Source organism: Ricinus communis, chromosome 4 (assembly GCF_019578655.1).
Source record: "Ricinus communis isolate WT05 ecotype wild-type chromosome 4, ASM1957865v1, whole genome shotgun sequence".
NCBI lineage: Eukaryota > Viridiplantae > Streptophyta > Magnoliopsida > Malpighiales > Euphorbiaceae > Ricinus > Ricinus communis.
Genome location: NC_063259.1, coordinates 25,861,171 through 25,886,890, shown reverse-complemented (window position 1 = coordinate 25,886,890; position 25,720 = coordinate 25,861,171). Strand labels below are relative to the sequence as shown.

The 25,720-nt window shown below is 33.6% G+C and overlaps 4 protein-coding genes across 5 annotated transcripts; 2 read left to right on the top strand and 2 right to left on the bottom strand.

Moving 5' to 3' along the window:
* The first annotated feature begins 2,783 nt into the window (after positions 1–2,783).
* Positions 2,784–6,363, top strand: LOC8258177. 2 transcript variants are annotated; one of them, XR_001535666.3, is made up of 5 exons: positions 2,784–3,451; positions 3,565–3,698; positions 4,538–4,685; positions 4,765–4,893; positions 5,975–6,363. XR_001535666.3 is itself a non-coding variant. In XM_015723209.3 (5 exons), exons 1-5 carry the CDS (start codon positions 3,127–3,129, stop codon positions 6,014–6,016), a joined length of 756 nt encoding a protein of 251 aa, XP_015578695.1. In that variant the 5' UTR covers positions 2,788–3,126; the 3' UTR covers positions 6,017–6,363. The 2 variants fall into 2 exon arrangements, 1 of the variants encoding a protein (XP_015578695.1); XM_015723209.3 differs by having other exon boundaries at positions 2,788–3,451; positions 4,787–4,893.
* A 3,608-nt stretch (positions 6,364–9,971) lies between these two features.
* LOC8258178 (homeobox-leucine zipper protein HAT5) lies at positions 9,972–12,412 on the bottom strand. The gene is made up of 3 exons (XM_002511472.4): positions 11,829–12,412; positions 10,711–11,105; positions 9,972–10,619 (listed from the first exon to the last, which is right to left on the bottom strand). The coding sequence occupies exons 1-3, from the start codon at positions 11,968–11,970 to the stop codon at positions 10,197–10,199; spliced, it is 960 nt and encodes a 319-aa protein (XP_002511518.1). The 5' UTR covers positions 11,971–12,412; the 3' UTR covers positions 9,972–10,196.
* An 8,087-nt stretch (positions 12,413–20,499) lies between these two features.
* LOC8276885 (protein NRT1/ PTR FAMILY 4.6) lies at positions 20,500–23,818 on the top strand. Its single transcript, XM_025158028.2, has 5 exons — positions 20,500–20,641; positions 20,743–20,848; positions 21,060–21,277; positions 22,089–22,529; positions 22,611–23,818. Exons 1-5 carry the CDS (start codon positions 20,639–20,641, stop codon positions 23,616–23,618), a joined length of 1,776 nt encoding a protein of 591 aa, XP_025013796.1. The 5' UTR covers positions 20,500–20,638; the 3' UTR covers positions 23,619–23,818.
* Positions 23,819–24,273: 455 nt separating this feature from the next.
* LOC8277362 lies at positions 24,274–25,419 on the bottom strand. Its single transcript, XM_002511474.4, has 2 exons — positions 25,169–25,419; positions 24,274–24,948 (listed from the first exon to the last, which is right to left on the bottom strand). Exons 1-2 carry the CDS (start codon positions 25,316–25,318, stop codon positions 24,505–24,507), a joined length of 594 nt encoding a protein of 197 aa, XP_002511520.1. The 5' UTR covers positions 25,319–25,419; the 3' UTR covers positions 24,274–24,504.
* Between the last annotated feature and the right edge of the window lie 301 nt (positions 25,420–25,720).

Sequence of the window (25,720 nt, the reverse complement as noted above, 5' to 3'; positions counted from 1 at the left end):
GTAGTAGAAAAAATAATGAGTATATAGTTATGAATTACCTATAACGCTACCGGCAGTAGAAGAAGAAAAAATTAAATTTCTAATAAGTCTGTGAATTAAATTGAAAATGAGAGTTACACAACCCAAAATTGAAAAAAAAAAAAAACTACTTGCATGAATAATTTAATTATCAATTTTCAAGCAATATTGGAAAGTTAAAAAAAAATAAAGAAAAGAAAAAGAATGAGAAAAATTTCAAGAAAATCAGAAAATATTGTAAGAAGAAATCATAGGACAAGAGAGTATTAGATTCAGAAAAGCATTAAAAGGCAAAAGAAAAAAACTGATAACACCATATTAGCATAAAAAGAAATATAAATATAAAAAATTAAATCCCTGCGTATAAAAGTAAAAGATGGAAAAAATGACGGATTCTATGTAATTTTCTCTTTATTTTGTAACAACGTAATTGTAAGACCGCTTTTGCAATTAGTCTCTGTTTTTCTTTAGGCCTATTAAAATCCTGGCACATCATCTGCTCTAAGGGAAAATGGGCTTTTCTTTTCCTATTTCAATTTGAAAAGTGGGCTGAGGATTAGCCCATAGAATTGCATATTTGAAACGGTTCAGAAACTTTTGAAATGGTGGCCCTTAGCTTAATTTTATGGAAATTCTTCCCTACGTCGTGATTTATGCACAAATCGAGCCATTTATTAGTTATTGTTAATAATTTTTGTAACAATCAAACCCAACTGGGTCAATACGCCTAACCCGGTTAATATCAATATTACTATTAATTACATAAAGCCCATGAAACTGGAGGAGGTGGAGATGATGGCAGCGGCGGAGCAGCCGCAATCGCAGCTGATACAACTCTATTATGATGTGTGCTCTAGTCTACCTAGAGAAACATCATAATCAGACCACCGCTTATTTTGCAAAATATTATAGTAAAAGACTGATAATAAGAATTATTATCTAAGTTTAATAATATTTAATATATATTCTGACATATAATAAATCGATATATATTTATTAATTTTAAATATAAAATATTTATCAATTATTAATATTTAGACTAATAATTTAATTATGATATATATCTAATAATTTTTTTAATTCTTGTATACCGTCAATCCAAAAGGAAAATGCTAGAAAATGAGTTGTATTGGTGTAAGCAAGTGTTGGAAGGACAGGGACCACAGGGAGCTGGAGGAGGGTTGCGTTGGATGAGGCAAAATATGCGGTAGGATATTCGCACAAAACTTTTAGGGTTCCAGTTGTTTAATGATATTCTCTATCTTTATATAAAACTTGCATTGTATTTAAATCTATTCAATTGCAAACAAATGATTAGATGAGCTCTAAATTGGCCCAAATTGCCTAAGACAGACAGACATATTCAAAAACACTTGAATACCATGAAAAGAGCGAAAGGAGAATTGCCCCCAACTTGATGAAATGAACTCCCATCTAATTCCAAAAACAATTAAAAAGAAAACAGCTATAAGTGTTAGTTCGGAAGCTGCTTTTCTCAAAGTCCCTGACCCTTTCGAAACAGTTTTCTTCTAGGTGTCTATATTAGACACAAACTTCAGTTTACCCACTATACATAAACTATTCGTCTTTGCATTATGATTATTGGTGACTGATAATCTAAAATGTTTCTTTTTTGCCTTTTTTAATCTTTGTTATAATGGTTACGAGCTCATTAGATGTAAAATAAAGGCATCACCTGCCTCCTCCTTATCCTTTTTAGCTTTTCGACTGCCCCTATTTAAGGATCATCACTTATCGAGATTTTGTATTTTCTAACCTTTCTTTCTCCATCATAATCCTATTCCTTATAAATTACTTAAAATTCTCCTTCCACATGTATTTTCTCTACTGAACGAAATAAAAATAAAAAGGGAGATCTCATCGTAAAATCGTCAATTGATTTAATTAAATATGGTTAATTATTTTCTTTTTCTCTTCAAAAGTCAAAAAAAATATAAAAATAAATTTAAAAGCGTGCAAATAAGATAGTAAAAGTCTTTTCTATTTTAACTAAAGTTTCGAGTTCGAATATTAGATATGCAGCTACGTTAAAAACTCTTAAGGGAGTGTTTTGCTATCCGTAAGAATTTTACCTGTTATTGTTATAAATTAAATCTAGATATGTACACCAAAAGAAATATAAAAATAAAATATTTGACGCAAAAAATAAAATAATAATTATATATAATTTATCAATATGCAAATAATAGAAAAGACATGAAAACCATCAAAGTTAAGATAATTACTATATATTCATGTATATTTCATATTATATTACTTACCTTTTAGTATTTAATTTTTTTTATTTTGTAATTACATACTAAAAGTCTTTTTTATCTGAATTTTTATTAAACAATCATTGGTTAGATTTAGTTTTATGCAAATTTACTCTTTAAATCTAGTATAATATATAATTTTTTTGTTATATTTTATTTATTATACTAAAATTTCTTTGTATTTTGATAAAAATGGGTATTCGAAATCAATGATAAAATGATGTCCCTGAGTTGGGTGTAATTTGTTTTTGGCTTTATTGATTTTAATAGACATGCGGAGCCTGATTTTATGGTGGGACAAAAATAGTTAATAGTACGTATGAGTAAGCTCATATCATAATTTGGATTTGGTGAGCCAGCATACTAAAATACAAAATGTATTAATTTTTAATTAAGAGTAAAAAATAATATTTGGTTGGGTAAAAAAAGCCTTATTGGAAAAGGAATGAATATCTGCTAATTGCCCTGTAAGCTGCAAATTTCATGTCAAATAATAACAATCTTCCAAGAAAAGTGAAAAGGAGAGAAAGAAAGAGCGGCGGGCATAAACAAACAGAGGTAGAATTTGTAGAAAATTAGTGGAGAAGAAGGGTGGGGATGTCCCTTATCCAATTTGCCCTTTCAACCTCTTCAAAGTCCAAACGCTCACCTCCACCCTCTCTCCATTTCTTTCTTCTTTCTGTGTGCACAGTATTATATATATACACTTCGCATTTTTTAACAGAATATACAATATAGAAACAGAAGAACATTTTGTACAGCGAATGAGACTGCATCCAATCAGAATCTAGTCTAAGGAAAGAGAGAGAGATCTTAGCGAATCTAATTCCAAATGGGTATGCAGGTCGCAGCTAATTATTATCAGCACAAGTGTTTTATGACTCCGACATTACTGCCAATCCCATCGCCGAAATTTACATCTCTGAGATTCTCTCCAATATTGGGTGCGTCTTCTTCATTTCTTGATTTCAAGAAGAAGGTATTACAGAAATCTGTTGGGTTCAGTTCTTTTCAAGACAGAAAGAGGAGTAGCAATGGAAGAACTGCTGTTGTGGCTTCATCAAGTAACGTGGCTGCACCTTTCTGGGGTTCTTGGATGCCAGAAAAGACTTCTTCTTCTGCACCTTCTTTCAGCGACATCTTCTGGCCCTCTGCAGGTTTGTGATAAAGATTAAAGAAAGAAAGAAAGAACCTTCTTTCTTTTTTTGTTTTTTCCTTTTTTTAAATGTGTCATTTTTCTAAAATATTGGCATATAAATAAATGGGGCAGGTGCATTTGCGGCAATGGCAATATTAGGTAGGATTGATCAAATACTGGCGCCAAAAGGAATTTCAATGACAATTGCTCCATTAGGTGCTGTTTGTGCTGTCCTCTTTGCCACTCCTTCCTCCCCTGCTGCCCAGGTATCATCCTTGTTCTCTTTTTATCTGCATTTTCTCTTCATAACTTCTCTGCCTAATGGTTAATGGCGTTTCCCAAATTTTGGTCTATCATTGTAGCTTAAAGTCGGTACACATTCTTAATTCCTAATTTTAATTCGAGGTTCTTTAATTTAGGGCACCTATACTGGACATTGTTGATTTTGTATTTGCATAAATCCCTCCCAACATTGAACTTGATCAAGTAGTTTTAGTGCACAATGCCCTTTTAACGGAAATCATCCTTTGTTTCTATAGCATAGGGTCGTCTGTGGAAATGAATCCAGTCAGTATTTATAGTGCCATTGGGTTAGTCATTAGTAGCTCAATATTTGAGTACTTATCTCGTAGCACAGGACTGATGGTGCGTGGTCTCCAAGTTGGGTTCCTTTAGGATAAACGGAAAATATTAGAGCAATGCCAGAGGGGTTCTGGCGATGCCAGTCTGATGCTATGGTAGCATAGAGAGAATAGAGGTTGAGGAAAAAAAAAATATATATAAGAAAAAAGAAGTTGTTCGCACGAGACAAGTTGATACTAAAAGCTGTTCCCACGAGACAAGTTGGCCTTGTGCGTCGCTTATAGCAGGCTAATTCTTACCTCTATCCATTTAGGCTGAGTCCATTTGCGAAATGACATTTGATATTGGCATCAAATCGTGGTTCGATTCTTAGAAGCCATATTCTTTTTTCAGGGAACTTCTAGCAACATGGAACAGAGAAAAAGTAAAAATAAAAATTGGTTGTTGCTTGTTAACTGAATTGGTATTTTTGCCCTGATTTCATGAAAATTTCCAAGTTACCTACTGGCGTACTACACTGCAGAAGTACAACATGTTCATGGCTCAGATTGGTTGTGCAGCCATTGGTGTTCTTGCCTTCTCAATATGTGGTCCCGGTTGGTTTGCTAGGAGTGCTGCCCTTGCTGCATCAATAGCTTTCATGATCTCTACACGTTCTACACACCCTCCAGGTAGCCATTCAGAACTTCTGGTATTTCTAGTTTCACACTCTGGGACTTAATTCCAAGATCCAATTCTAATTCATGCAAGTTGTTCATGAACCAACGCCTAGCTGCAAGCTTGCCACTTCTGTTCATTGATGGAGTAAAGCTTCACCACTTAAACTTTTGGTACGCTTTGTTCCCAGGCGCTGCTGGATGCATTATCCTTTGTTTGATTGTGAGTACCTCTCCTTCCTTCACCTCCAAAATTGATATCACAGAAGAAGCTTTTCTTAATTTTTTTATTTATTTTTACTCGTTGGAGGCCTAATAAGCAATGGCAAATGGTAACAATTCCCTCATATTTAATATTAAAAAATAATTAACTTTATACTGCTAGTGGATAATGATGAGGACAGGGAGAGATATAGGGTAAATAGGGGTATACTTGCCTCCAAAAGTCCTTTTACTTTTCCCATATAGCAAAGAAGAACTTTCTAATTAATTATTTACGGGACAAGCATTCAATTTATCCCTTTTAATTTATATTAAAAAATTTAGATATATCTAATTTAAATTTTTAAAAAATAAAATAACATTAAATTTTTAGATTCTAACTAATTATAAAAATAAAAAATAATATATATTTTATTAATTTATTGATATAATATCTAATAATGCGCTGAATGAGAGCGTATTTGATAAAATTTAAATTTAATAGACTAAAAAATAATAAATAATAAACTTATTTATTAAGAAAATCAAATTAGAACCCTTAGACGCAAATCTAAAAAATTATTTACTAAATATATTTAAATTGAATGAATTTAACCCTCAAACATAAATTTATGAGCAAATTGACCCTTTACCCTTCTTTATACTTGTCCCATATTTAAAGTTCATATTTGCCCACGCATTTAAAATATTTTCTGACACAATTTGAATGATTTTCCGCACTTAGATCTATACATATTGCTCGGGGACCTTGTCTTTATGTTTAATTTGAGATTGGCTCGAAAGTGATTAATTAGGGTTTTATAAATTAATCTTGGTTCCGAAATATTCAATTGGCTTAACAATAAAAAGAAAATTAGATAGAATTATAAACTAAATTAAAACGGGTTCTCTATATATTTTATATTATATAAAGAATTGAATATAGAATTTCTCTAGTTTGGAGAAACAAAAATACGAGTTAGGCCACTCTTCTTGATCGGCTCTAATTTACCTTCTCTAATAGTGTTATACGAAATGCAGTTTTATATTAGTAACTCAGATTGCTGGTTTGCTTAATGTTTTTGTTCAAAAATATATTGCAGCAAGAGATAGTTTGTTACATGAAGGACAGATTCAAATTCTAAATATCCCTATGTGAATATGTCATCGACTGCCAATGAAATCACCTCCAAGGCGAACATTTTATCCGCCAATGGAAAATAAGCTCGTCTGAGCTTTCTCATGGTGTCTTCCTTCTTATGTTGTTGTTCCTGCTGCTTGGTTCGTTGCTAAGATTGTAAAGAAGTTCCCCATCATCAATCATGATTCATTCATCTTAGTGTCTCTCTCGGAAGAGTGGCACCAATGACTTCTCAATTTCTTATATACTAGGGAATACAGTTTTTTTTTTTTCTTAAAAAGATGCCCAAAAAGGTTTCGTCCTTTTCTTTTAGTACCTTATGAATAACATGGTTAATATTTTAATATCAAATTCCCTAACACTGATAACTTATGATAAGATGGGTTCCAAATATATTTGGTCGTGGACATTCGATGAAAGACATTACCAAAAGAAGAGTGGCTAATATGAAGTTGATTACCATATAACTTGCAATGCAATCAACCTTGTAGCACCCATCAACTTAAAAACCTTTATATTTAAGATGGCATCGCCCAAAACAGTTTGTATAACTATTGTTAATTACTACACCTAAACGGACTATGTATGCACATCAATCATTCTTCTTTCAGTAAACTTGATTACAAAAAGGCGATTTGATCAGAATGAAAACATCTACGAATTGTGTTATATGCACATCAAAAATAGCTTTCTTTCGCGAATGGCTAAAGGATTAGAGTGGAGACCAACTTAACATAAAAGATTCCCCATCCCCTATTCTTTTAGTAAATTTATTATTATAAGAATCTTTTTATCATGTTAAATACATATATACCATTTTATTAAAATACAAACATGCATTCCATTATAATATAATAAAAACAATTTTTTTGTTATTATAAGTTATATATTTATATTATATTTTTAATCGAATTTCCATAAAAGCTAACTTTTATGAATTTTCATGACTATGAAGCCGGTGATATGCTTTCTATTTCCGCCGTGAAGATATTGGTATAGTTTAGGAGAATAAGCATTAATGGATTATATATAGAAATGCTTCATGTTTGTCCCTCTGAATCAAACAGAAAAATTCACTAAAAATTATTCAGAAAATAAGAAGAATAAATATTAGAGGAATATAATGTAAAAAAGTACATGAATTTCATTGAAATTTTCCTCCCAAATTTGAAGAGAAAATAAAAAGAGAATACTATAATTTTAAATTTCTTTTATTATTGTATCCTTAACAATAAAAATAAGAGATATAATTAATAATCTTATTGTAATAAAAAATGACATTTTGAGATTATTTTCTTTTTTTAAGATACTTTCATCTCTTTAATTTTCAATCGTCCAATTTTCCAATCTCTCATTTTCCTTGTCATCAAAATTGCTTCCAAACATTATCGTAAAGAAAATAAAAAATAAACAAAATTGCTTCTAAACATAGGATTAAGACAAAAACATCTGAAAAGCACGTGAGTGTGGGGCCAAAGACAGAGACAAAATGTACACGTGTGACATCATGGCAATAGAAACCATGGAAGGATACGTGAAGTCGCTGTCATGGGCACATCTTCCCTTATAATCGGGTCCCACTTATATACGTCCCCGTTCCCATGCTTATCTGTATTAGGCATTTAACACAAGTATAAATTAATAAACAAATAAAATATTAATATTAGTATCTAATATTAATATGTGAGTGGGTATGGCCCAAGCGCCTTTTGACCCCGGCCAATCAGAATTGCAGATCGAGCGCCACGTTGACATTTTACGTCCACGTCGTTGGGGCCCATACAGATTCCGAAATGGGGTAGCTATTTTGCTCAGTGAGACGCGCTGTCTTTTGGACTTTTGATAGTGATGCTACCTGTTTAACCCGATCGCCGCCGTACACGTGACTGGCTTCTATTGAAACCCCATTGGTCTGGGTTTTAGATTGTCGGTAGGTAATCTTTGCAGAATTAGAGCCTTCTCCTTCGAGAATAAGAGGCTACATGACAGTTTCTTATTGGCTCAACATTAAAATCCTTTTAAAAAATAGAAAAAAATAGTCACCTGAACCCTAGCTCAAGTGTCTACAGCCTATGAAGTCTCTAATAAGAAAATTAATAGTTCATTTTATATAATAATTCCTGCTTAATAGTACAAAAATATTTGTTTATTTATTTGTAATAAATTTGACCAATATTAATAAATTATGTGATTTTTTTTAAAGTAAAAATGCTACATAGGACCACTCTCTACTGGGTTGTGACTGTATTCCTTATTTTAAAAACAAAGTGAGGTCCTTGTACAAGTTAGTGACACATTCAATTTTGAATGTTTTATACATAGATAATTTATTTATTTTATACATGAAATTAAGGTTTAAAAACCAATATGTTTATGCTATGATTTATTTAAAAATTCAAAAACTTGAATGTTTCGTGTGTATTTATAAAATGATCTAAATAAAAGCTTGAATTTTAAAATATGATATATATTAATGTGAAGTCGTCGCATATCAAAAATATTAGTCCGTACTTCCGTCTTACTGAAGTGGTACAACTCCATATGATGGAACCATTAACCAGAAATCAAGTTGACTTTGCCAACCATTTCTAAACAAAACACATACTTAGTTTCCCTTCTATTACCATATGTATGAAAAATATGGATCCATTTCTTCTCTTTAATCAGAAATTGTTTCTAATTTCAGAGAAGTACGTTTACAAACCTTGTGGATTCACTTCACTTCACTTCACATTAATCTGGTTGACACTCCTGCTTAAATATTTGCCCTGGATTTCAACAAGCACGCACTGTTGCATGGATTGGGAAGTGATCGAACGTCCGATTCCATGTGGATAGTTTGATTACCAGAATGATTGTAATGCTTAAAATCAATATTCTGAATATATAAATTATTTAATCCTTCAAATTCAAAAACTAATAAGCATAAATGAATGATATAATACTCCTGAGGCATCTGTCTCTATTTTGGAAATCCTAAAGATGAGTATACAATAACCTTCTCCATCTAAATGAATGAATGGAACAATCTATTATAACATTTGGGTCAGTATTGGGACCCTCTGGAATTACCTTGTGGTGATGTTCAACATCGTAATCATTAGTTATGGTGGGCATTTCTCCATGAAACTTTAGCCTCCACGCAACTGCTCTGCTGCCAAAAACAAAACAAAACAAAAAAAAAAAGCTTCTGGTTTACTGATTCTCAGATAAGGATGCTGAAATAGCAATGTGATTTTCCAAATTTTCTCGATTTATAGCAAACACTCAAAAGAAAAGAAAAAAAATTAGAACATCTGGTAGGTCATTTTCTTACCAATGGAACATTATATTTGACCATCATTTTGTCCTGTAACCAATTCTACGTTTTACTCTCAATTTTCTATCCTTCCTTCTTTTACCTTTTATCCTGATGTACAACCTTAACAGCTCCTTACTGTGGCTGTGATCTCAACACAAACTCTCTGGAATTTTAGCAATAAATTTAATATCCGGGAATGCAATTTATTGGCCAGTTTTATTCTCAACTAATGAATTGAACATACCTGTCCTGCAATGGTACAGCTGAATGCGGCTAACTTACAACTTCAATATTAATCCAATTAAATTCGAGTAGGCTTGGCAAGCCTTGCCAATCGAATTTATATTTTATAATACTCGACAGGATCGTGAGCTTTATTATTACTATCGCATAATATCTTTTACACATTATAGTATATACTAAATTAGAGACTGTAAAAGACTATTCTATAAGTAATTAAGAGACAAATTGAGGTTTAAGTATATTGAATATATCATTGAATCCATCTGAGGTCGTATCAAATTTCAAGCTTTGAAGTTTTAGAACTAATCAAGCTCGAACGTGTAACCTCAATGACAAGTACAATTACACTCTTACTAGTAGGATATATAACAATTTTCTTGAAAATTGTTTGGACTTCATAATTTTTCAAACTTACTTCACGGAAAGAAATTATTTAATTACAACCGTACAGAGAAGTTCCATTTAATTCTAAAAACTTCCTAAAAACTCAAGATTACAGAGGCGGAAAAGCCATTATAACATCACATTTTAGACTCGTTTGCAGTTCATTGGATTTATTGCTTATTTGCAATTTACCCCACAATAAAGCTTTTAAACAAAGAAGACAAGACACAATAAAGATATATATACCAACACTAACTTAGTAGGACCAGCACCAGAAGGCATGATCTTCAAAACTTGCAGGCGGGTCAGAGTAATCAGCCTCTTCGAGCTTTGGAAAGACATATGGAGGCAGTAGGCTCTTGCTCAAATTATCTTCTTCATCTTGTGACACATCCGATTGGTCTGGTTCAAAAACATATGATGAATCACCAGCCTCTAAGAGTGAAGAATGAACCCCATCAGTGTAATGTGGGCTGTCTGAATCAAATATATCACTTTTGGCCGAGCTAATATCTTCCTGTTTAAAGGCCACAGTTGATGCTTTGGATACTTCAACCTCAGAAGCCGAATCACCAATTGGCTTCTTGGATAGTTCTTGAGATAATGCGTCTTTATCAGACACTTCTGAGTTAACTTTCTCCTTCTCTTTTAGAAGCAGCTTATCCGTGAGGAGATTAACCTGAAAATAATTTATCATTACACAAGTTAATTTGCCTGATTTCAATGCTAATCCACAACTGCAGAGAAAATATATAATTCTTAATATTCACCTCAGCTTTTAGTCTATCTTTTTCCTGGAGGAGGGCATCATAGTCGGCCTTAAGACTGTTATAGCTAGTTTGCAATACATCATAATCCTTCTCCATCTGTTTTGTCTTCCACCTTGCTCGGCGATTCTGAAACCATATCGCAACCTGCCGAGGTTGCAGGCCAAGGTCCTTTGCAAGCTGGAGTTTCCTTTCAGGTTCAAGCTTGTTCTCAACCTCAAAGCTTTTCTCAAGAAACTGAACTTGATCAACAGTAAGTCTCCTCTTCTTTTCAGGTTGATGAAAATACTCATCCAAATCATCGTCAGCATTCTCTTCATGATCAAAAGAGCTGAAAAAAGGCCGAGTCGATCCATTTACTTGATGAACATCCTCAAAACTCACCATAGATCTTGAGCCTAAAGAAGAGGCATGTCATGATTAAAAGGACCATATTGACCATCACAAGAACAAATATGCAAATTAAATTCCACTTCCATAACATTTACATGAGTCATTCTAACATGCCCAATCTGTTTACTTTTCATCTGTTTACATCCATTGCTTACGGAAAGCCATCTATTGCACAGTTCAGTCCTAATTCTTTTTGGATTTATGAATATCATACACATCTAAACTAGCAAGATCTCATTTCACAAGTTCGAAACTCAATTCCCAGCATCAAGTAACAGGGTAAGGACAGCAGAGTCTCAATCAAAAACCTCCTTTTGTTTTTTTTGAAAAAAAAAAAACACTATCAAAGGAAAGAAAAGAACTTAATACCAATAAAGTAGAGGCATATCAAAGTTCAATCAAAGGTCCCAACAAGATATTGAATTCAGTTGTGGAAATAAAATGATAACCTTTTTCTTCCCTTATTCATCCACCCTAATAGCAATTACGTAAAAAATCGGACCTTTTTGTCATAAAGCGTCAATAGCTTAATGGAGGATTAACAAACATTGACTTTACATAAAAACAGCTACAAAGCTGCGATCAACAGTTGCACTTTTAACATGATCAAGAACAACAAAACCCATAATCAACAAGTTACCTATACCAGATTTCTGCTAGCACAAAAAGCAACAGGAAACAGAATCAAGTACAAAGGCTAATAACTAGAGAGATGGAAAAGAGAGTACCTAGGAAAGAAGGAGAAGACCCAGAAAGGAAAAAAGCATCAAGAGGCTGAGAAGCAGCACAAGCACCTCTTTGACTTTGAAGCAAAACAGAAAAATTTGAACCAGAACCACCAGCACCGGAACCAGCACTAGCATTAGCCATCCTTATCTTTTCTTAGAACAAATATACAGGTTTTGTTATGCTGCAGGCCAGCACAGCCCTGGGCAAGCAATCAAGAAAGACCCAGATTCCAGAGTGAATGGCTAGAAAGAAAAAAAGAAAAGAAAAAGAAAGATATCTCTTCTAAGATTTGTGGCGAAAGAAACTGGTGATGATGATTTCTGTGATATGGGAAGTATGAGAGCACCTACAGCAGCTCACACCCATCACTCAGAAGAAGCAGAATTTGATCAGCAACACGATTAATGAATGAATGAGAAACAGAAAAAAAGAAGAAGTGGGTTTTGATTTGTTTTTGAAGGAGAAGAAAGAGAGAGAATTTGATTGAGAAAGAGGAAGGGGTGAAATATGAGGTTAGGAGAGGGAAGGAGGGAGATTCTTCTTTCTGAAACAAGAGAAGATTGATTGGATTATAACAAGTACAGCTGATGGGTGCTCCTTTGAAGAAATGGACAGGATCATATAATTTTTTATCTTTTTTTACTTTACTAACATACCCCCTGCTAGAGACAAATCCTTTACTTTTGATAAATATTTTTTTTTTTCTTTTCCTGCTAATTACTTTATATAAATTAAGGTTAATAATTAAAGGACAAATATTTAATTTATTTTACCATTTATAAATATATATTTTTATTAAGAATTAGTTGTTTAAATGAGTTAATAGAACTTGCTCTTCCTAGTTAAAGATGGCCAAAAGTAAGAATGTAAAATCTAAATTTTTGAAACTCAACATGTATTTGGTCGAAAAGAAAAATTACAATTGAAGAGTTAACATTAACTTTTCTTTATTGTTCTTTAGTATGCATTTTTATTGAAGAGTTAACTAATAGAGAAACTAATGATCAACTTTCTTTTATAATGCATTATTAGATATAATCATATAAGATTAACAACTTAATAGTTACACTAGTAATCATTAAACCATTAATTATTACTCTTGGAACTAGTAATTTAATTGTTTAACCCCGATACTTAGCACCCTAAAAGTAGACAAAAAATTTCATAGCATAATAATAATAATTTATTAATTAACATAACAATCTAATTTATATAAAGTAACATTTGATAACATGGTAAATTTGGGATAAAAATTTATTTTCAAATTAAAAAATAAGTAGGAATGGCAAAAGGTAGGATAAGGATATCCGGACTCGAACTCGATTAAAATATATATATATATGAATTTATCCCAAACTTGAATAAAAACACTCACATACTATCTGAATCCAATTAAAATCAGTTTAGAAAGGCATGGTTATTTACATATGTAAAACAAAAAATAAGGAAAAGAATATAAAGGAAGTGGTCCTTGAAGCGAAAGCAAGAGTGAAAATGTAGATGACAACGAGGCAGAAAAAACCAAAGCAATTCTGTCCAAATCAAACTCCCTTTCCCAATTTCCATTTCCATTTGATGCCAAATTGTATTTTGTGCTGCCCATTGCCCTCCTCTACCTACACTCTCCCTCTTCTCCTTGACTTGGTCACTTCCTCCACCTCTCTCGCCCCACGTAGCTCGCTTCTCGACGTGCCCGGCCCCACCTGCTGTGTGGCCGCGGGACCTACTTCTTGTTCATCTGGGCCCTTTCTCCCGGCAATGGTTTTGGATTCTCTTTTAGGAGAATGCAGGAGGAGGGAACATTGGATTGCACCTAAGGACACTTTGACACGAACTATATTTGCATATAATTTGAAGTGCGTATCCTCTTTTCTCTGCTTCAAATTTCATTCCCATTTACATTTTTTCATGTAATGACACAGTGGTAGTGGGGGAAGAAGATGAAAGACGAAGAAATGGGTGATGAAGTGAAACTCGAACTATTCTAATTAAGAAAACCATAAACGCAGAGTGGTGTCTTTTAACGAGGATTAGGATTTTTAATTCAACGTCGAAACAAGAATAAAATTAGAAATATTAAACCAACAAAGAAAAGGAGAGGGGAGCGATGCTCAACCGCACATGGATTAAAATAAGAACTTTTTAAATAGAATGACACAGCAGGCAGTGAGGTGATTAAAAAAAGCAGAATAGGAAAGGGTAAAAGGGACAATTAGATCATTGCAAAACCTTGCATAAATCTTAAGCTTATAATCCTTTTTGTATTGTTTCAACCTCAAAAAAGCAAATGGCCCTTACGTGTGACAAAAGATTACCCCGAATCATTTAATTTGGAAAATTAAAAATTAATTAATCAAATAGAAATCAGGAAAAGTAAGTATCGCAATATCACCATAACAACACTAAATTGTCGGAATGGTCAACAAGAGCAGAACTATTATATTTATTTATAGCGGCCAATTCATACTGCACTTTATAATAATAACTTTTAACTCCTTTAATTTTTTTTCTAAATAATGTCGTGCCATTAACTTTGTATTATACATAAATATTTAACAGTAACTAATAATCCGACTAATTAACAAAAACACTATGTTTAATAAATTATATTACATATTACTGTTCACAGATGATATGATATTAATATATGAAATCTCTTTTTACTTTGTGTACTACAACACACTTTCACCTTAATGAATAGTTATCAAGGAGCTTAGGAATTATGCATTTGCTAAACTAGTAGTAATGCATGATATAATAGCTAGACTGACATCTCAACGACCTAAATATTATATTACATGAAATTGCATTCGGGGTGGAGAGTAGAGAGTAGAGAGCTTTCCCAAGAGAATTCCAAGTAACGTATTCAAACACCATGTTTGAAAAATAAAATAAAGATTTGGAGAAGATGAACAGGGCCGCGCAAGCACAATACATGGTGTTAATTGGTGCTGTCGTGTGCGGTCCTCAGTACATACTTTTCTTTCTTTCTTTCTCTGTATTGTACAGTTCTTGTGAAGTATTAGACTCGGAAGTGGACGTGAATAATAGAGCAACTATTTTGGCTATGTTCATTTTGGAATTTGATGTAAACAACTCTCTCTCTCTCTCCCATCTTCAACTCCACTAATAAGCATATATGATTCATTCAATCCTACTTACCATATAGGTAAATTGAATTTAAGCTTTATTTTATTTGAGCACATCGTTAATTATTTATTACTAAAATTAACGAATAAATAATATCACATATTAATACTTAGACAAATTAGTAAATCGTCTTGGTCAAAATATATATTATACATGAGAAAAGAATTCAAATTAGAAAAGGAAAAGGATAAAAGATGATCAAAAATCAAGTATTTGTCCATGCATGAACATGGACAATGACTAAAGGGCTTGTCTCTTGTCTGTAACTGTAGCAGCACCAGCGAGGGCAATAATGGTCCCATTTAGCACTAGTAAGCTTCCCAATCTCGATCTCCTTTTTCTTGATTTTTCATGGTCCATGGTTTTAAAATACTTTGGGCTTCTTGTTTATGAGATGTTAATTTTAACAAGCAACAGAATCTCTTTCAATACAAGGCCAAAGGCCCGACTTCAAAAGGGAGTCGTGCAAGTTCGAAGAAGCCCACAAAATAAAGAAACTATAAACATTTGAAAATTAACCAGCATCCATCTCTAAGCCTAGTGGTTTAATGATGGATGAGTATCTTGATTCAAATTCGTATCTATTTCCCGTTATTCGTATATAAGGAAAATGAATATTATTGACACTCCATCACAGACATACTCATACTGGTGAAGGGTAATACAATCGATATTAAATACACAGACAGGGATACTATTTAATTCAAGTATTTAAGAAATATATTACCTAGAAATGGGGAAGCATTGGTTAGGTAAATTTCCTGAAAATTGCATTTATACTATCATACTACCGACGGCTCTTTCCAATTGGTCGGTGGTGAAAATCGTCATCCTGTAACGACGCAGCGTCTCTTTCAATGGGAGGACGAGTGATAGTACGCAACATTCGGGACATCGATGGCTGGAAGAAAGGCGGGGGAGAAGACGTGGCCATCGCTCCCACAAAACAATATTTTTTATAAAAACATTGTTACTAATATTTTTACATTTCAGATTTTACGTTATACATTTTTTAAATTTTTTACTTCTTAAAAAATTTCTTTTATAAATATTATAAAATTTTTTTAAACCTGTTTGATTCAGCTAATTAATATAGTTGGTAGCTGGTAGCTGATAACTGATGAATTAAATAGTTTGGTAAAATTTTATCAATAATTGCTATTAATGTATTAAATAATCATTAAAAGCAGAATTTATCGTCAAATATATTATATTATATTCAATGACATAAATTAATAAAAATAATTTATAATAATTAAAAATATTATAGTCAATTTTCTTTAGCTTAATTGTATTTAGTATTAAATATATTTATAAATATTATTTTAAAAATAAAGAATTAAATTTAAATTCTATTAATAAAAATTTATAATTTCAAAGTCCATAATTATAAATATTAATTATTTAATTATTAAAGAATAATTTAAAATTAACAATTATTATTATAAAATATAAAAATTTAATTATATGAAATCAACTTAAAATAAGTTATTATTAATAAGTTTTAATAAGGATAATAGTGTCTAAATAAATAAATAAATCAAATCAACTATGAATTGATAAGAAAAGTTTCAAAATAGAGTTGATACAATCAGCAAATGATTATGACTAAATCAACTTTCAACTATTGTTTCTTGAGTTTTACCAAATACTTTAATATAACTGTTCAAAAGAAAAAAAAAATTATTAATTGCATCAATATCAAAACCAAACAATCTCTTAATTTGTCCTTTAAAATTTTAATGCTCCGTTTACTACCTAAAGGAAATCTCGACAAAAGATACACAATTTAGCAATAATTTATCCAGGCTTCAGTATAATTGCATAAAACATTATTATTATTATTATTGTCTACCAATATTTTAATATTTTAACACATTTTGATATTTTTTTTTATATATTTTAACTTTTGATATGTGATCTCATAGACATCTCAATTTATATCTTTTATAATATATAAATATTTTTTGATATGCATTTTCACTTAATATGTGTATGTGTATTGGATATTAAGTGTTTTAATAGTATATAAAAAAAATTGAGTTAAGATATCAGTTAGATTAAATTGAAAATCAGAATTATTTAAAAGCTATATAAAGAGAATTTATGTGCTTATTAAACTAAATTAAAAATTAAAAATGTTAAAATGATTAAATAATTAAGTAGTATTTATTATCATTTAATTAAAAAAAGTACCTATTTTTTGAATAGTTAAAAAGATATCTTATTAATTGATATATTAGTTATATTTGCATAAATTATTATTAAAAGTATCATAAATATAATTCATTATTACTACGTTTATCTGTCAAAATGTATAAAAAGTTATCGATTTTACAGGTTAATGGGTATAATGGATTCTTTTCAAATCATGTGTTTCTTTTATCTCTTAAATTCAGAGACCAAGAATGCATTGTGGCGTTAAGTTTAGGGCAACTACTCATGCATGATACATAGACCACACTTTAGGGCAATTCTTATTGTTTAGGTAATATATTCCCAATCCCAACGGATTTTATTGGGAATATATATTATCTAAAAAAGGGCGAGCATGGTTAGGTAAATTACCTGAAAAATGCATACACTACAAAATTGCCAATGGCCCGTCCCATTGGTCGGTGACCATTATCATCCAGGACACCGCCTCTTTCTGGGGGAAGGATAGCAGATGAAAAACTAATGGCAGAAATGTCTCTGTCAATTCCTCTTGGTCAGTCATATGCTTCATTAAATGCCTTTTTGAAAGCTTCTTATAGACTATGAGTTTACGCAACTTCTATAGGTCATACTGAACAGCTTCTGGTAGTGATTTACATCACAAAACCCACCATTTGTGTTGTTCTGTTTCCCACAGTACTTATTGCACAGTCTTATCTGCAAAATAATTGACCCACCACGCAAACTGACTAACACTCCATATGTACATGTAAAAAGTAGTTGGCTACTGTTGGTCATGTACTTGGAATGTGTTGTAATTATCAGGAGTGAGGAATCAGTCATAATCATGTTTGTTAAAGTGATATTCATCATAAAAGTAATTAATTTACCAGGGAATAACTACTAATAATTGAATATGTTGATTCAAAGCAGTAATTAAAATTTACTTTAAACCAACAATTACTATGTTTTGGTTATAAAAACCCCCGTTTCTACGGACTTCATTAAAGAAAAAGAATGTATAAACATAAATCTGATATTTATTTATTCAATAAAATGTCTTTAGTTTCTCAAAAAGAAGCTGTTATATGTGTCACTGCACTAGTTAGTAACTGGGTTGTTAGTTATTTACCCTACACTGCAGGCAAGAAAGAGTCGAAGCTCTACTTCTTCATTTCCTCCCTTAGACCTATACCAGTAAATACGCGACTAATTCTCCAAGCATACATGACTCACAGAAAGCTTAACTGCGGGTGCATGTATATCCAACACTTCCTTTTTCTAGCAGCAAGACATGGAAGAACAACGCATCTCGTGAGCAGCACCAGGATTAAGAAATAGAAGTGAAAAGAAGATGCAATATTTCTGGCCCACGACCACCTATTATATTATTCTATGTGTTTATTCAGAAGAGTGTAAATATGATAATATAGCATCTTTTTTAATGCATTTGTTTGTTTATTCAGGTAAATTGCAATATTTACTTTATAAAGAGACATAAACATACAAAGATATTCGACAAATGAAACTTTTGTGAGACTATTATACGTAGGCCAGTCTGGAAGGTAAATTTGGTGTGCCTGTTCAACGACTAGTTCCATCATTATGGATGGAATCTCAATCTAGAGAGATTGCACATTCTATCCCTAACTATTAAGAGGGAGTGGAAAACTTTGAGACAATTCCAATTTAGAAAAATTTGAATTAGAAATCTGTCGATATTAACATAAACAATAGTTAGTCACAACGAGCGTAAAGCTGAACGAAGACACTAACAAATTCCTTCACACTTCCATTGCTTTATTTCAACTTCATGGACATAACTTAAGCACAAAGGCAACATCTCTAATTTGTTCCCATTATAAGTTGTGCAACTTTAGGAGCTGTCAAGGGAATACTCTAAGATGGAATTGATAGATCGAAACATTGTAATGTTCTTCCAATCCAGCATAGTGTAGAATCCACGAGATATGAGAATCAGAACCTGAAATGCAAAAAGTCAGCATTACTCGAGCTTTCTTTAGGATGAAAAAGCTAAAGATTCAGTTGACTAAGGCTTAATTATAAGCTTGCCAGATAAACCTGCTACAGACACAAAATTTATTCTATCATCCAAGGAACCTTAGCAAAAACCACTAATTCACTTGTCTACAGGAAACCAGTGTCCTAATTCCATTTCATCACACCAAGACAAAGACAAGTTTTTTCTCCTTGCGTTCTCCAAATCATGTCCAATAACAATAAGATAAAGTTGCAGACTCTTTCTAATTTCTTTTTATTCTTCCGTTTTGCTCGTTCATTGTTTCTACAAGGTCCTCAGGATTAAATGCTATTGCTGGACTGGTAGGACCCTTTTAAGTATGGCTTTTAGTCACCCGATTTGGAGACCTCTAAGATCATTCAATTATGGTTTTTTCTGGTGATTAATTATGTTCACACATTTCAATGAGATCAGCTAAACAATGAATCAGAGGTGGCCCAGAAAGGAGACTGATGTAGTCCGGCACACCAATGAATATGCAGGAAAGTATTCTCAGATGACTCTAGTAATATAAGAAGCAATTGAATCCAAGTTGATGAAAGCACTATAAGGCATATAAAAGGACAATAATTATACATATATATATCATGAAAAGAAACAATGCATGATGGAAGATCTGAAGGTCTTGATTTTACTTGAGAAATCGCAAGAATACAAGTGGCATAGCCAAACCCAACAATTAGGGGCAAGTCCTTGTTGATGATTATATACATTTGTTTACGAAAAGCATGGATTAACGGTCATCATAGAATAATATATATACACATATATATGTATATTACATAAATAAAAAGGAAGTAGACAGCACTGATTTCTTTTGATTAGCTTTTAAGACACTGTGGTCTTACCACTAACGTAGTGAGTGATTATGGGAATGAATGTGGCTGTGGGACATGTCTGAAAGGTTACACTCGAAACTTTACATCATGCCATTATGCCATTATTGCTTTATTAAATTTGAGCTTTATCCTCTAATAATCCTTCATACTGGAAAATGTGTCAGAGAAATAACCGATTGCATATAGTTAGTTTGGGCAAATCATCTTAGTTATGGGTTAAACAATTAGAACAAAATAAGAAGCTATAAACTGATATCAATTGGAGGATTTTGACCCTTCATTTTATTTTTTAATACCATCACCCATTTCAGGTACATGGCAAAGAAGCTGTGTGATCCAGAAAACAGCAAAACTCTTCTGTTCTTTTCGATTCTTTATCTGGGGTAGAAAATGTCAACATTGAAAATGCAAGAGAAAATGAATAGTCATTTTCAAAAAGTCTAGACCTTTCTCTATGGAGCTGGACCACCAGTCCGTAAATTTATATATAAGACTACATATACCATTCCCTTCTCATGCAGGAAGCGAAAAAAAGAAAAAAGAAAAGATACATTCAAGCAAGTTCTACACCTAAAGATTGCACATAAAACCTGGCACAGTTGCATAAAATCTGAAAGCAGGGATGGTAATTTCTACTCATGCATTTTTAATTTCCATTCCGACCTTTTTGTGATCATTTTCCTACTCAGTTTGCCAGTATTTAACTTCTTCGAGTTATCATTGTAGGAAGAGGCACACAATTTAAAGACATGGGAAGGCTACTTAGACTGGAAAAATAGACCTGCCCTGTGTGGTCGTCACGGCGGCATGCTTGCTGCTTCTTTTGTCTTGGGTAAGTATGCATCATACTGTTTCCTGTTTATGTTTGTATAATTTTATGCTATGGTTTATCAGACAACCTATGAAGAGGAAGATAAATCAGCAATAACATAAATTATGGCTCACATAAACACACAGAATAATTCATATTTATAAGCATGAAGAACTGTCAAGATGTTAATTATGTACTGATTTTGTGATTATGTTATTCCATAAAATCTTAGTTGTGGAGGTACTGGAAAATCTAGCATACCTAGCAAATGCAAGTAACCTGGTGCTGTACCTTTCGAAGTTCATGCATTTTTCTCCATCCGGCTCTGCCAACATTGTTACCAATTTCATGGGCACAGCCTTCCTCCTTGCTCTGCTTGGTGGTTTTCTAGCAGATGCTTTTTTCACCACCTATCACATCTATCTGATAAGTGCTGTAATAGAATTCATGGTAAGATCAGAAAGCTATTTTTCTCTTTTATATTTGCATTACTTCTACAAGGAATAGATTCTTTTTTTCTTTTTCAATTTTCATTTGTAATAGTCTCCTTGCTGTCATTCAAGAAAGCTAGCAGCATGCCTTAACTCTCCCTACTGAGAAACACAAATGCCAAGAGTCGCAATTTGATTGCCGAATTGCGCGGTAACCACAGCCAACTGGCGGTACTGCAAGTTGGTTATGTCCCAATCCTTATGAGAATACTATTGAGTAAGAACAGCAGGATAGAGCAGTAGGACTCAACAGACACTGGAATCTCTGGGTCCTTTGAGAGAGACGAGCCAAAAAATGACTGGTCCATCTACACCCAGAATGTGCCAATCACAGGGCTCTAATCTTCGGTAACCGTATTTTTAGTACAAAATCTAGCCTCACTAGATACTATCCAGACCAACCATAATACTGTATTAATGTTTTTAAGAATAATTTGAGTTTCCCACCAAAAAGGGGCAAAAAGCCAGCCAATAGGGAGATAGAAATTAATAACCCATGCTAGATTGTCCAATCGAATAAAATTCCAGGCCGCTGGCTAGGTCCTACAGCTTGTGCTCAAGTGAAGATTGACAGGTAGAATTTAATTCTCTCTATCAATGCCGGCCTATGGTCCACTTTTAGCCATGCCATGTGATAAGTTGGTTAAACAAGTGTATAATCAATGAAATTATTCAGAAGCACCACCGGAATCTGTAGATTGAATTCCTTTTCAAGTTAAAATGTCATTAAACTAGGAGAAGTACTAACAAACTCTGAAAAATTGAAACAGGGCCTGTTAGTACTCACAGTCCAAGCTCGCTCGTCTTCACTGAAACCATTACCATGTGTTTCAGCAAGCACAAGCATCTCGTGCGAACAAGTTGATGGAAGTAAAGCGGTGATGTTATTCACAGGCCTCTATCTAGTAGCACTGGGTGTTGGAGGGATAAAAGGTTCACTTCCCTCACATGGTGCTGAACAATTCGATGAGAACACCCAACAAGGGCGAAAGCAGCGATCAGCCTTTTTTAACTACTACGTTTTCTGCCTCTCTTTTGGGGCTCTGATTGCTGTGACTTTTGCGGTATGGATTGAAGACAATAAAGGATGGCAGTGGGGTTTTGGAATCTCTACTGCAACAATACTTCTTTCCATCCCAGTCTTCCTCCTTGGATCCCCCACTTACAGGAACAAAGTTCCATCAGGAAGCCCCATCACAACTATACTGAAGGTATATAATTAGAACATAGAGCAGCAATTAGCCATCAGAAATTGAAAAGCAAAGATAATCCCTCTTCATGTACTCTTGTAGGTTCTAATTGCAGCAGTTTACAACACCTGCAAACCTCAGACTCCTAACAATGCTGTCATGGGCGTGGACACAAGCTCATCATACACCACTGAAACCAGTGAAGTAGAAGATAGTTACATTCGGGAAGAGGCACTGAATCAAACTCCAACCGAAAGTCTCGAGTTTCTCGATAGAGCAGTGATGAACAAATCTATAAACCCAACGCTGAGATGCACGGTAAAAGATGTGGAAGAGGTTAAGGTTGTAATAAAGATACTCCCCATCTTTATGTCTACCATTATGTTAAACTGCTGCCTCGCTCAGCTCTCCACCTTTTCGGTCCAACAAGCATCAACGATGAATACCAAGCTTGGTTCCTTGAAAGTCCCACCAGCTTCTCTCCCTGTCTTCCCTGTCATTTTCATCATGATCCTGGCACCAATTTATAACCATATTATCTCTCCATTTGCAAGAAAAGTTACAAAATCCGAAATGGGGATCACTCATTTGCAAAGAATAGGGACAGGGCTAGTCCTCTCCATCGTGGCAATGGCACTGGCAGCGCTAGTTGAAATGAAGAGAAAGGGAGTGGCCACCAGTGCTGGACTAACAGATTCTGCTAAACCACTACCCATCACATTTCTTTGGATAGCCTTGCAGTACTTGTTCCTTGGATCAGCTGATCTTTTCACTTTAGCTGGCATGATGGAATTCTTCTTCACAGAGGCCCCTTTAAGCATGAGATCCTTGGCTACATCTCTCTCTTGGGCCTCGCTGGCCATGGGATACTACCTCAGTTCCGTCCTTGTGTCCATAGTCAATGCTGTCACTGGTGCATACAGACACACGTCCTGGCTATTTGGAAGCAACTTGAATCATTATCATCTCGAACGGTTTTACTGGTTGATGTGCATATTAAGTGGAATAAACTTCTTGCATTATCTCTTCTGGTCCTGCCGCTACAGATATAAATCAACAAGTCCTCGTGATGAACAGAAATTGCAGCAGATTGCACAAGTCAATAGATAATACATCTACTTATGCATTCAGGGTCTTAAATTGAAGAGGGATGATATCAGATTTAAGCCCTCTATAACTCCTCTAGCATGTATTAATGCGTCCTAATTCTATAGTATCGGAATGTATCAGGAGCGTAAAGTAAATCTTCATATGTAATACGAGTTTGAATGTTCATATTGATTAATTAACATTCTCAACGTTGAATATTACCTTATCTTGAGTAAGAAAATTTATTTAATCACAGCAACAGTCAAACAGACAAACTAGTGAATTAGTCTGCTAAGTCGCTAAAAAGAGCAAGGCTTTTGTATTAAAAAAAAAACTAATACGAAAACGACTGCCATTATAAATCAGTGTTTTGCATACCATTCATGTAACTTAAACACTCTAAATTAAAGTGCAACGTAGCATTCTTATGAATATTTGGTGAGAATCAGGGGCATCTAATTTTCTATTATTGTTAGCATGACGGGGATGTCGCTCGCTTAGCATGGGACAGGTACGGGGATCGATTCCTCGAATCTCCATGCATTTTTTCTTTTGCACATTGTAAAAATGGAGATGAAAGTTGGCAATGAATTCTTATGTGTTGATTGCCTTTGTAAGAATTTGCATTCAGAAATCGTTCATTTTTTAGCTTCAAACCAGTAAAAGAATCACCAAATTTAAATAACTAATTATGATTCTCTTTGAATCCTTTTTCTTTTGCTTACAGATTATCTTTGAGTCTTTGATTAATGCAAAATCATACAAGTTATATCCTCTTCCTAACCTGCAACATTTCATTCCCTTGCTCATATACACTCCACAATTATTCTCCTCCTATCCCACAACAGAAAAATTAACATACAAAAAAAAAGAGGAAGCAAAATATGTCCAGGAAAAAAATAAGTAATCAGTCAGCTTCTTGCAATCCACCAAGAACAACAGAGCCAACAAAAAGCCCAGCAGCACCAACAACAAGAGTTCCTGCCAACACAGCTTGCGCAGCCACCAAACCCACCGAATCATCTGGTATAATCACAACAGCAGCCAGCGCAGCCACGAATACAGGAAGTGCAGCTGAGGCCAGAATTGAGGGCGAGAGGCTAGCTGTCTTCTCTAACAGACTCAACAAACCCAACTCTTCTGCTTTTGAAAACACACCCAACTTCTCTATTGATGATAAAGTGATTCCAAGCTCTTCTGCTTTGGATAGCAAGCCTGCCTTTTCTACATTGCTAAGCACTTTTCTCTTCTCTAGTTTCTTGAACACGTCCATTTCCAATTCTTCACTGCTTTCGTAAAAGATCCCTGCCCCAAACCATTTTTTCTGCCATCCATCATCGTACTTGTTCACCTGTGCGTGCGTCCAATAGCTTAGAATAAATTACATATGGGAGATAATCCGTGGAAAATGTCAATGAAAATGGAGTTGCCAGTTCGAACCATAGTCGGAGCAAAAGAAAAAGGATATCACAGAAATTAGAAAAAGAAAGAAAGAGGACAACCCTATTGATATATTTAGCGAGGGAATGGAAGAACATTCATCAAATTCGAGCAAAGAAAGAACTAATTACCTTCTTCTGGGGAGCCATGGCGACGATAGTAAGGGACTGTTTGGCGGGAAATCGACGGGAAAACCGGGGACTGGGAGAAAAGGAGGGGTGGCGTTGGAGTGGCCGAAGATTAGCGGCTGATGATGGTGGGGCTACTGCTGTCACCGCCATTGATGATTGAGGAGATCAAGAAAGAAGAAAGTACTAGACTTGAAACAGAGAAGGGAAGGATACTTTTCTTTTCTTCTTGTTGGTGTTGAGTGATTTCTGTTGGTGGTGCAACTGCCACGTAGGATAGTGCCTGTTTCTCCACCAATCAAATTGGTCATGGCTTTATCTGCAACATTTCATTTTATTATATAAATTTAAGCTCTTAACTTTGATTACAAAATACAATTAACTACCTAATATTCACTTATCTAAATTAAGATTTACATAAATATTTAATGCTTAAACTTGTGATATCGTATATATTTACAAATTATTCAATATATTAATAATAATTTTAATTTTTAATCCGATCCAAAAAGTGCTCAATTTGAATTCAATTGAATCATACTAAAAACATTTTTA

Excerpts from the sequence above, each read along its gene's own strand:
- LOC8258177 (XM_015723209.3), top strand. The coding sequence starts at position 3,127 with ATGGGTATGCAGGTCGCAGCTAATTATTATCAGCACAAGTGTTTTATG. Across the intron at positions 3,452-3,564 it reads CATCTTCTGGCCCTCTGCAG|GTGCATTTGCGGCAATGGCA; the intron begins GTTTGTGATAAA and ends TAAATGGGGCAG. Across the intron at positions 4,686-4,786 it reads ACGTTCTACACACCCTCCAG|CTGCAAGCTTGCCACTTCTG; the intron begins GTAGCCATTCAG and ends ACCAACGCCTAG.
- LOC8258178 (XM_002511472.4), bottom strand. The coding sequence starts at position 11,970 with ATGGCTAATGCTAGTGCTGGTTCCGGTGCTGGTGGTTCTGGTTCAAAT. Across the intron at positions 11,106-11,828 it reads GTCTTCTCCTTCTTTCCTAG|GCTCAAGATCTATGGTGAGT; the intron begins GTACTCTCTTTT and ends CCTCTTCTTTAG. Across the intron at positions 10,620-10,710 it reads AAGATAGACTAAAAGCTGAG|GTTAATCTCCTCACGGATAA; the intron begins GTGAATATTAAG and ends AATTATTTTCAG.
- LOC8276885 (XM_025158028.2), top strand. Across the intron at positions 21,278-22,088 it reads GTGCTGTAATAGAATTCATG|GGCCTGTTAGTACTCACAGT; the intron begins GTAAGATCAGAA and ends AAATTGAAACAG. Across the intron at positions 22,530-22,610 it reads CCATCACAACTATACTGAAG|GTTCTAATTGCAGCAGTTTA; the intron begins GTATATAATTAG and ends GTACTCTTGTAG.
- LOC8277362 (XM_002511474.4), bottom strand. The coding sequence starts at position 25,318 with ATGGCGGTGACAGCAGTAGCCCCACCATCATCAGCCGCTAATCTTCGG. Across the intron at positions 24,949-25,168 it reads CCATGGCTCCCCAGAAGAAG|GTGAACAAGTACGATGATGG; the intron begins GTAATTAGTTCT and ends ACGCACGCACAG.